Below are 12,150 nucleotides of genomic sequence, written 5' to 3'. Positions count from 1 at the left end.
AAAGAGTGGGAAGGGATGTAAGGCTGGAGGAGGTTGTAAAGGTAGGGTATGTTGAGGCCATACAGTGATTTGAAGATGAGGACAAGGAGTAAAATTCAATATGTTGGGGAATAGGGAGGCAGAGTAGATTGGCAAGGATGGTGGATGATGGGTCAGAGAAACTTAATGCAGGACATGATACGGCAGCTGAGTTTTGAATGTGTTGGAGTTTATGGAGGAAGGTCAAGTCTAGATATGAGAGTGAACAAATGTTTCTGTAGCAATGCGGAGGAGGGGGGGTGGCGGAGAGGAGGGGCTGAGTTGAGGTAGAGACTGGCATTGTGGAAGTAAGAAATCTTGATGGAGAGGATGAGGGGTTTAAAACTCAACTGTGTGTCGACAAGTTTTGCATGGCCCGATTTGACTCGAGCAAGTGATTAGGGAGAAGGATGGAATCAATGGCAAGGAAGCAGAGTTTATGGCATGGACAGAAAGTGATGGCTTTAGTCCAGTGTTCAGTTGAAGGACATTTTTATTTATCAATGACAATGAAAACGGGTAGTCGAAGAGCACAGAGGTAGTTGTGGGGTCCAATGTGGTAGACTATGTGTCATCAGCATTCCTATGGAAGCTGACCCCGTACGTGTAGATGATGTCCCCGAGAGGCATGAAGAGGAGGGGAGTTGAGGATAAATCTTTGGGGAGCTCTAGAGTTGACTGCAATGCTAGAAAGAGAAGGCATTGCTGGAAATGCATTGGCTGCATTGGAGCAGGCGGAACTACACCGGAATAATCCAATGGAGCTGGACAATATGGGAAAAGTGATGAAGGAGAAAGGCGTGGTCAACAGTGTCCGATACCATGTAGAGGTTGAAGAGGACAAGGAGGAATAATCAAGATAGCGTAACACGGATGGTTAATAAATTGAACTGCTGGGACTTTCTATGAGGAACACTATGTACTGTTCCACGTGGAATTATGTAATTGAAACCTGTGGTCAATAGGGCAAGTGTAGACACTACCCATGTGAGAGGGTGTACAGGCAGAGGCTGAGTTTCCTGGACCTCTCTGAGGAGCAGTGCCTACGCAGGCTCAGGTTGAGTTGGCAGGCGGTCGCAGACATCTGCAGCCTCCTTCAGGAAGGCTCCCGGCTGGACCCTGTGGCCACACATTGCCTATAGCAGTTAAAGTAACCACAGCCCTGAATTCCTTTGCCCTGGTTCCTTCCAGGGCTCCACCGATGACATCTGCAGGGCCTCTCAATCATCAGCCGCAAGTGAATAACGCAGGTGATGGATGGGTTGTTTGCCAGGGCGTCCAATTATGTGAACTTCCCCTGCGACAACAACATCTAGAATGAGCACTGGGTTTTTCCTCTCTGGCTGGCTTCCCACAAGTGGAGGGCGCAATCAATTGCACACACCCGGCAATCCGAGGACCACCACATGAACCAGCAGTGTTCATTAACTGCAAGAGATTTCACTCCATCAATGCACAGCTGGTGTATGACCACAAGAAGAGATTTCTGCAGGTGTGTACCAGATCCCCTGGCAGTTGTCATGATGCTTTCATTTTGCGCCAGTCAAACATTCCAGCCCTCTTCCAGGCAAGAGACAGACTAAGGCAAATCAAAAGCAAATTACTGCGGATGCTGGAAATCTAAATATCCCATGGCAGTATTTCGAAGAAGAGCTTGGGAGTTCTCCCTGTTGTCCTGGCCAATATTTATTCCTCAATCAACACCTTAAAAACAAATAGACCATCTGGTTATTATCTCATTGCTAATAGAGGGACTTTGCTGTGCACAAATTGGCTGCTGTGTTTCCTATGTTACAACAGTGATTACACTTCAAAAAGTACCTCATTGGTTGTAAAGTGCTTTGGGACATCCTGAGACTTTTTTTATATCTAATATTTTCATACACCAACCCATCCAACGATTAACATTTCCATTAAAATAGCACACAGAGGAAGGTCGTGTTCAGTGTTCGTCCGTATGATGTTCGGGATTTTTCATTTCCCAAAATCCGTCCTACATTACAAAGTTTAAATCAAGTTATTGCCATTAAATAAAATTCAGCACCAGGCTTAAAGCCACTTGAATACATGAGCTTTTGGGATTGCAAATTAAATCTAGATGAACTGGCTTGGGAAGTTTTTCCGGCACATCGCATGATCTTGAGAGAGTGAAGATTCAAAAGATGTTCCAGTAAACGCCATATGTAATATGTTGGAATAACTTCATTCATGTGAGCCCAGCAAGGATAGCTGTCAGCAGAGCCCAGCAAGGATAGCTGTCAGCAGAGCCCAGCAAGGATAGCTGTCAGCAAAGCCCAAACGTAGGATAGTAGTAACCGGTTTGATTGTTGGCTCAACTGGCCAATCTCTGGACATGGAGAGCTGGAAGACAGCCAAAGGTCAAGCCTTTGGCTTCCTGTCCAGCTCAGAAAGGACAGACAGTCTGCAGTAATCTGGAATGGAAGTTAGACACAGTGGCTAAGAACTCCCTTTAAAAGATTAGGGCTGACTACTTTGAGATTTGCTAGTCAGTTAAGTGAGAGCGGCCTGTTAACGGGTATACTTTGTTATTTCCTATGTCTGAGGAGCATTATGAAATGGATTCAAAATCATAGTAAATGTTATTCTGTTCGTTCACATGTTACATGTAAAATAAATCAACTTATTGGTTTATAGTTAGCTTTTCCTCACTAGAGAGCTGACCAGCATGCCTTCTGGAAGATAGTAGGAACACGTGCAGTAGTACAGAATCCAGTGCGCACGACAAGGGATTACATTGGCATTAAAGGTAAACTCCTGATTGTAGGTCCACCTATAGGAGAGACCGTTCCTGTCGAATCTGAGAGAATATCTAGTGCACACCCGAAATTTGTACCAGTCTGCTAATATTATCAAGTGATTTTTTTTGTAAAGCAGCACTGTTATGTGTATTTTTTTTATATAAGTGACATATATAAATAGGTTGCACCACCATATTTGAGGTTATAGAAACCAGGTGAAAGTTTGTCTTGAACATCAAATACCAGGGTAGTTTCATTCATTTTCTTTTAATCCTGTTTTAGGATTGGATATCCCTGTGGTCTTTGGCGTACGAGCATAACAATGAGGATCAGATGCCATCACGACTGGGCCTAGCATGGCTCATTCCTCTCTGGGTTGACCGAGACCCTGAGGTATATAGGTTTTGCTGCTTATGGTTTTAATAGTAATCCATTTTTGTGTAATGCTGGGTCAGTGCTCTTGACCTGCTCTCTGATTCTCTTCTTTTTTTGCTAATTCTGCATAGTTTCACAGCATTAACCTTTTCAGTAGCTCCCACAGGAGCTGAATTTATACAGCACTTCCCAATGCAGAGTTTCTCTGGGTCTTCCCATACTTCTCAACACTGGCTAGATTTGAATAATAGTCCATATCCTTTAAGGCAAGTGAAAGCACTTTATTATTTTAAGAGCAGCATCGTGTTCAAGTCACAGTACCAGCTCCAGGTTCTTAAAGGTAAAATTGCACCCTACGCTCTCGAGAGCAATTTTCATCTGTGGTAAGCACCATGGCTAATAAATAGATTATACTATTCACAGTTCCTAGTACTAATTAACAAAAAATATACTATCAATCAAATTTATAAGAAGGTGCATTTCACTTCATGCATTTAGACACTTGAGTAGTCACTTTACCACCATATGTCCACGTGTGCTACTACTGAAATATATTAAGTTGGTAATCTCTTCACTATTATTGCTTCCTGAGAAGCTTCCTGTTTTAGCCTAGTATTATTTATTAGCCTGATCTTTTTAACTGTATAAAACATGTTATATTCCTTTGCTTCATGCACATTTTGTTCATATTCTAACGTTAATGCAAAAAAAGGCACAAATCTAAATATTTTTTTCGAATCATGTCATTCAGGAAGTGTGGTTCTACATTTGAAATATAAAATGTGTGTGTTATGCCAGTGATAAGACCAAAATTAATTGTAATAATTTCTTTCAGTGTCAAAAATATGTACTAGTTTCTGTTCAAATTGTCTTAGGTCCGTTTTGGCAGCTTGGGTATTGGATCAGCACTTACACTGGTTGAAAATGGCTGCATTGCATTGGCAGCCAGCTGTCAAAACATTTCTGGAGGATTATGGGGCACAGTGCTAAATATCCTTCTGGATCAATCTGAGTGCAGCATGGTTCGCAAAGAGGTGAGTAATGCTTCTAAATAATGTTTAGATACCCGTGCTATGATTCAGCTTCCTCCCAACACTTTTAATGTGTTCATAGCAACAAGGCAGTTTCCATAATTAGACAGTCTCCTATGAATCAAAATCTGTAACTTTATACATGCCATGAAAGGGATGGCATACCACAGGACTAACAATTACTCTAATTATGATATAGGACACCAGAAACCACATAGGATGTTAACCATGTCCTCTTGCCTATTTTGAAAGATGGTAAATACTACATTGTCAGGCCAATATGTTCGGGGTACACTGATGGCCAGAGTTATTTACAAGTAAGATAATTACACAGAAGCAGAGAGACGCAACATGATACAGATGGTACAAATAATAGAAAATAAACAGGACTAAATCAAGCCAAAAGAATTTAAAATATCTTCACAAATCTTGCATATTAATAAATGTGATAATCTGCAACACTTGTGAAAGAAACACTATTTCTTGACTTCCTTGTTTGATGTTTGTAAATGATGAGGTAATATTCCTGAATACTGCACTGTGGTTAAGTAACTATCTGTCAATTTAGACTCAACTGAAACTGAACTTGAAAACGGAATTAAGTATATTGAGGAAAGACTGCAGTATGTACTCCTAGGCAAACAGGCCTTTGAATAAACAGAAAATGGGAGCAGTGGTATGATCTGAAGTTGTTGAACTTAATGTTGAAGCCGGAACACTATAAAGTGCCTAATCGAAAGATGAGGTGCTGTTCCTCGAGCTTGCATAGAGCTTCATTGGAACAGCGTAGGAGGCAGAGGACCGAGAGGTCAAAGTGGGAGTGGGGTGGAGAATTAAAGTGGCAAGCAACCAGAAGATCAGGGTCACGCTTGCAGACTAAACAGAGGTGTGCAACAAAGCGATCGCCCAATCTGCGTTTGGTCTCCCCAATTTGTAGGAGACCGCATTGTGAACAGCGAATATATTATACTTAGTTGGATTAAGTACAAGTAAACTGCTGTTTCACCTGGAAGGAGTGTTTCGGGCCCTGGACGGTGGGAAGGGAGGAGGTGAAAAGGCAGGTGTTGCATCTCCTGCGCTTGCGTGGGAAGGTGCCAAGGGAAGGGGAGCACGTGTTAGGGGTGATGGACCAGGGGTGTTGCAAAGGGAACAGTCACTTCAGAATGCTGAAAGAGGAAGGAAGGGAGGGGAAAATGTACTTGGTGGTGACATTGCGCTGGAGATATTGGAGGGTGATCCGTTGAATGTGGAGGCCAGAGGGGTGAAAGGTGAGGACAAGGGTGACCCTATCGTGGTTCTGTGAGGGAGGGGGATCCAAAAGTGCGGGAACTAGGGTGGACACAGTCGAGGGCCCTGTCAACCAGAGTGGAGGGGAATCCTCGGTTGAGGAAAAAGGAAGACATATCGGAAGCATTAGTGTATAAGGTGGCATCGGCAGAGCAGATGAGACTGAGACGGAAAAACTGGGAAAATGGAAGAGAGTCCTTCCAGGAAGTGTATAGAAAGAGTGTTGTGTTTATTTTTTTGTTTAAAAAAAAATGTTGATTTGAAGATCTGAGGTTTTGATTTGCATTTAAAATACAAAAAAAACTCAAATATTTTCACTTGCTGATAATTATTCATATTAAATCTTAACATTTTTCACAGTTATGCTTTTTAAATTTCTAAAAATAGCATTAACACTTCATCAAAGGAGTCAGCCTGATGTTAATAATACCAGCCCTGCAGAGGACTTGAACTCTGCTCGAGTCACTTAATGGTAATGACCAACATGCTCCAGTTCACGCCACGGTGGTGCAAATCAGGATGACTAATCAGGTTGGCTAAGACTATTTGCTAATCTAGCCCTATTTTCCTGGACTACACTATTGGGATGAGTCCCTGGCACCACCTTCTGACAGGTCCACTAGCAAGAGAACACTGGCATTAGCTGGTACCAAGATGCCATTCCTGACTGGTTTAGGATACCAAATGGAAGACATTGATTCAGTAGTGTTCAATTAAATCTTTTAATTCCCTCTCCTATGTAGTGACTCTGTCCTGGAATCCATGTAACATATTTTTGTCCTGAAAATGAAACCCAGCTCCATTCATGTGTATATTTCTGCAATTCGAACCTCTCATCTGGTTCATTAGGAATATACACTTTCGTTTCTCGAGTCATGAAGGCCACCTGGAAACTGAATCTCGACAGGCCTCCACTAGTCCGAACTGGAACCTCCACCTGATTGACACACAATTTGATATATCCATCTTACAAACTCCTTAGCGCATGAAATTGTGATCCCTTCATTCAATCCAACACTTCATAAATCTGAAGTAGAATGTTGCTTCCACTATGTCAATGCTAATAGGGCTTTGACTTTTTATACTGATTGCATCAAGTTCCTCAGCTAGACACAGCAGCTATTTCTTACCTATGATCCCAAGATCCTAGGAGGACCAGTTTCTAAACTGACTTGCAAAATAAATAGCGTAGTGCAATCTTCACTGCTACCACCTCTCCAGCAGGAAACCTAATGCCTCTGTAAGAAGTCACTCTACCTGTTTGATTGTTTCTTGGGCATCTTTGTAACACTTGTCTAATGACAATGCCTGTAAAGCTGCAACGTAGAGTAACCCCCATATTTTTACAAAATATGCTTGGAATTAGCAGTCAGGAATGTTGCCATTTGCTGATCTATCCTGATGTCTGGGGTCTCTGCCAACAAGGTCCCTTCATTCTCCTCAACTTAAGGACGACTAGTCTGGGTAAAGGATGCTGAATGAAGAAGATAGAACAATTGCTTATCTTGTAGGATCATCTTCATTCTTTGATAGAAGGTATCCTTGACCCACTATGCTCCAATCTAACTATTCCTCCAGGCCTGTTGTAATATAGGTCAAAAAGAAATGTTACTCTCACTCATGCACAGAGGCTTTGTGTTGCGCAGAGCTGTATTACCATGTGAGTAGGCATCTTGCTAACATCATATTAAGAGGATGTCTACCTTCCTGGTTTCCCAGAATGTAATCCAAGAATATGTTGCCTGGTGCAACCCCAGTGATGAGTTGGGGTTTGTCTTCATTCAAAGAATGAAGGAGGCCCTACATGCTAGATAATCTTTTTTTACTGTATTTGTAAAAATCTCTGTGGTTTCATATGATGCTGCTATACTGCTTACACTAACTAGTATAGAAAGATGGCAGTGGCGTGGTTTCTTTCAGGCAGCATCCATACTACAGAATTTACTGATGATTCGTATGCCAGCCACAATGGAGGAAGCCAAGGATTATGTCTGGCAGGTAAGGAAAGTCTAAAGAATTTACTGTATTAACTTGTATGTCGGGTGCATTTTTTTAAAAGTCAAAAGAATAGCTTAATATGTGGATGCAGCCTATTTGTGGGTTACTTTTTTTTCTGGAAGGATGGCTGAATATTGGGGTGCAGCCTATAAGCAGGAGCAGTCTATATATGTCAGTACTTTTTTTTACGAGCTATTCCAAATAATCCCAAGTAAGGTTATGTAATCTGTTTAAGCACTATCTATATAAGCTGTGGAACCTTTGCATATATTTTGTGGCAAATCTTGGATCTGAAAACTGTCTTGTTTTGTGATGTATTAGTGCTGTGAACCAATATAATATAATTAGGACTTGTATTTATATAGTGTCTTATCGCTTCACTTACAACAGATTACTTTTTGAAGTGGCTGTTATGTAGGTAAACTTAATGGGCCAGATTTTGCTGGAGTGGAGCATCTCACGACATGCCCCATTAGTTAAACTTACAATTGCACGTTTAGGTTTTAAAATTTTTTGCCCTCAAAAGTTGCTGGAAGTGTGAGCTGTTAGCTGCACAGCGAGGACATCAGGTGAACAGCGGGACAAATAGTCTATCTCCATAACCAATGAGATTAAAGGATTGAGAAATAAACAGAGGAAGGACTGAGAAGGAGAGTTTTAGAAATCAGCAAAGGATGACCAAAAATTTGATAGAGGGAGAAAATAGAATGAGCGAGAAATATGAAAACAGTTTGTAAGAGCTTCTACAAGTATGTAAAAAGGAAGAGATTAGCGCAAGTAAATGTGAGTCCCTTAGAGGCAGAGACAGGAGAAATTATAATGGGGAATAAGGAAATGGCAGAGATGTTAAACAAATATTTTGTATCTGTCTTCACAGTAGGAGAAACAAAAAACATACCGGAAATAGTGGAGAACCTAGGGCCTAATGAGAGTGAGGAACTTAAAGTAATTAATATTAGTAAAGAAAAAGTACTGGAGAAATTAATGGGACTTAAAGCTGACAAATCCCCTGGATTTGATGACCTACATCCTAAGGTTCTAAAAGAGGTGGCTTCAGAGATAGTGGATGCACTGGTTTTGATCTTCCAGAATTCCCTGGATTCGAGAACAGTCCCTGAAAATTGGAAGGTAGCAAATGTAGAACCCCATTCAAGAAAGGAGGGAGAGAGGATACAAGAAATTATAGGGCAGTTAGCCTGACATCAGTAGTAGGGAAAATGCTAGAATCTATTATTAGGGACGTGGTAATAGCTCACTTAGAAAATCATCATATGATTAGGCAGAGTCAACATGGTTTTATGAAAGGGAAATCGTGTTTGACAAATCTATTAGAGTTTTTTGAGGGTGTAACTAGCAGGGTAGATAAGGGGGAACCAGTGGATATAGTATATTTGGATTTTCAAAAGGCATTCGATAAGCTGCCACACAAGAGGTTGTTACACAAGATTAGGGCTCATGGGATTGGGGGTAATACATTAGCATGGATTGAGGATTGGATGACTGACAGAAAACAGAGTAGGAATTAACGGGTCAATTTCGGGATCGCAGGTTGTAACTAGTGGGGTGCCGCAAGGATCGGTGCTTGGGCCTCAGTTATTTACAATCTGCATCAATGACTTATATGAGGGGACCGAGTGTAATGTATCCAGGTTTGCTGACTATACAAAGCTAAGTGGGAAAGTAAGCTGTGAGGAGGACGCAAAGAGACTGCAAAGGGATATAGGCAGGTTAAGTGATTGGGCAAGAAGGTGGCAGATGGAGTATAATGTGGGGAAATGTGAAGTTATCCACTTTGGTAGGAAGACTAGAAAAGCAGAATATTTTTTAAAAGGTGAGAGACTCGTAAACGTTGGTATTAGGAGGGATTTGGTGTCCTTGTACACGAAACACAGAAAATTAACATGCAGGTACAGCAAGCAATTAGGAAGACAAATGGTATGTTGGCCATTGTTGTAAGGGGGTTGGAGTATAAGCATAAGGAGTTTAGAAGAATGAGAGATGATCTCATTGATGGGTATAAAATTCTTAGAGGGCTTGACGGGATAGATGCTGAGAGGATGTTTCCCCTGGTTGAAGAGTCTAGAACTAGGGGTCATAGTCTCAGGATAACTGGTCAGCCATTTAGGAGTGAGATGAGGAAACATTTCTTCACTCAGATGCTTGTGAATCTTTGGAATTCTCTACCCCAGAGGGCTGTGAATGCTCAATCATTGAGTATATTCAAAACTGAGATCGATAGATTTTTGGACACTAAGGCAATCGTGGAATATGGGGATAGGGTGGGAAAGTGGAGATGAGGTAGAAGATCAGCCATGATCTTATTGAATGGCAGAGCAGGCTCGAGGGGCCGTATGGCCTACTCCTGCTCCTATTTCTTATGTTGTAAATTTGGTTTATCAGTAGTCAATCTCCTGTAATGTTGTACAAGGGCAGTCAAGACTAAATGCAGTATTCAGGTCAAACAGGGTGGGAGTGTGGCAAGATAATTGCACCCAGGCATGGAAGGGGAGGAGTGATGGATTGCAGGCATATTGGATAAGCATGGACGGAATTGCAAGTTGAGTGTTGGTGTGAAAAGTAACATGATTTTTCATTGCACTTACCTAACACAGCATCACCTAAATGTATAACAGGCAGTGCATGGGATGTTGTGACTCACCCAGCAATTTCAATATATAAAATAGAGAGGTAATTATTGAACTCATTATTTTATCAAATATATAGATTTTCTTGCTTAGCAACCACATTTATGTATCTAGCAGTCAAAAGGTATTCTTAAACTGTGAAAAGAGCGAAAAGCACAGTTGGTTCCCTTTTATGATCATAAAGGGATAGGAATCTGATTGTCCTAGTTAGGTTGATGAATTGTCTATCATAGAGTAAACTTCAATTTGAATAATGACTACCCCTAAAAGTGAATAATCCAGCTTTTCATGCTGATTCCTGCAGTTTTTAAACCAAAATAAAATCTGTGATAATTCAACAAATATAACCAATATATATGGTGCACTTGAGTGGGGATCCCCAAAGGAGGTAACAGGCATAATATGTTTAATAAATCAGATAAAGTAAGGAAAGTCAATTTCATTGTGTTTTGGATTTTGTGAATTTATGGTTTTGGTTTCACACTTGCCTGAATGTCTTTCCTTTCTGTAGAGCCCATGTGTTCATGATGAGGAATCTGGCTTATCACTGGTTGGGCTGCCTGCTCTCCAGGCTCTGCTGTATCACTGTCAATTCTATGAGCATGTGGCTCATATGACAAAACAGTGCTACCTGGGGAGGTACCTGTTTGATTTGAATTTTCCAAAACCTACTGGCAGCTGTTTGCCCAGCAGTAATTTAGAAGGTAGGAGTTTTAAGAATATTAATGCCTTGAGTATTTTATTTTCAAACTTTGACAATACAAACATGCTATGATTCACCTGATATTAGATGCATTTAATTTTTGTCAGTACTGTTTCCTGTACAAGATATTGTAAACTTCTAGTATTGGAAAGATGCTATCATAACTTTTGAAGTCCTAAACTAAAAAAAAACTTTATGTACTAAACAAGCTTAGTAATTCAGTGTAGACCTTAAACACATTGGACAGGATTTTAACTATGAAAAACGGGTGGGTTGGGGGCGGGGGGCATTGACCCGCCCCCAACGCGCCCATTTCCGGTTTTCACCGGGGTGAGATGAGGGGCGGGTGACCAATCCGCTCCCAGGAGGCGAGTTGGTCACTAAAACCTTTCAAGGAGGCTGTGGGCCTCCATTTTGAAAGGTTTTGCGACTTTAGCCTCTGGGAGCCGGGATTCCCGGGCCTTCTCCTTCACACCACGTGAGAGGAGGCAAGAAGGCCCGAAACTGTAGGTGAGTGCCTTTCTGGCACAGCTTGTGGGCCCAGAAGAGCAGTAGTGCTTTCCACGATGATCCCCAATCCCACCCCCCCCCGCCCCCCCCAATCCATACAATTGAAGACTTAGCTTTTCACATCCTCTTCCTTGCTGTGCTCCCGTGTGACTGAGACCAGTCATGTCAATCAGGCAAGCCTGTCGGACAGCAAACCGACCAAAAAATAAATAAAAGACGCCCTTACATCAAATTCGTAAGGACGTCCGGGAAACCCGTACTTCCGGGTTTTCCGTCCCCTTCCCGGCTCCGAGTCAAAATCCATTGTTATTATTATGATTTTATATATTTATATACTTTAAAGAAGTAATAGCTTTTAAATAGATTGCAAAATCTGATATAATGATCAATTATTAAATTTAGTTTATTATCCTTTTTTTTTAATTCAGGGTTTAAGATAAGAATTTGAGAGCAAAATAATTTACCCTGTAACTTCTCCTCACCAATACCCTCTCCCCCTATCGTAAAGATTATTGCTCTGGTCTTAACTCTTGTTGCCCACTAATAAGTTACCTCATTTACATTCTATGCTTGTGCTGTGTGATCTGAAAACATGTAAAGGGTTTGACCTTATTGTTCTAACAACACATGATGTTAAAAAAAATTATATATAACCTTTTATATTCAGAGACTGAATTTTAGAGATGTGGGTCTCATCTTCAGAATGGAGGGCAGGATGGTAGAGGGAAAAGAAAATGGGTAAGGTTAGATTTTAAACATAAAATAAATAAGAAACTATATAAGAATAAAAGTTACAATAGATAAGATAATAAGCATAGTCTGAT

General features: G+C 41.1%; 1 protein-coding gene across 2 annotated transcripts in view; it reads left to right on the top strand.

Annotated features, from left to right (window-relative positions):
* Positions 1–12,150, top strand: part of rttn (rotatin) — a 316,401-nt gene that overhangs the window by 155,881 nt on the left and 148,370 nt on the right. For both annotated transcript variants that reach the window (XM_067981445.1, XM_067981444.1), the window contains exons 30-33: positions 3,060–3,170; positions 4,028–4,186; positions 7,391–7,468; positions 10,625–10,817. In XM_067981445.1, the coding sequence (XP_067837546.1) occupies positions 3,060–3,170; positions 4,028–4,186; positions 7,391–7,468; positions 10,625–10,817 (541 nt within the window). The remainder of the gene's footprint in view (positions 1–3,059; positions 3,171–4,027; positions 4,187–7,390; positions 7,469–10,624; positions 10,818–12,150) is intronic.

The sequence above is a fragment of the Heptranchias perlo genome, chromosome 3 (genome assembly GCF_035084215.1).
Source record: "Heptranchias perlo isolate sHepPer1 chromosome 3, sHepPer1.hap1, whole genome shotgun sequence".
Taxonomy (NCBI): domain Eukaryota; kingdom Metazoa; phylum Chordata; class Chondrichthyes; order Hexanchiformes; family Hexanchidae; genus Heptranchias; species Heptranchias perlo.
Note: the sequence above shows the minus strand (reverse complement) of the source record. Positions and strands in the feature narration are given on the sequence as shown.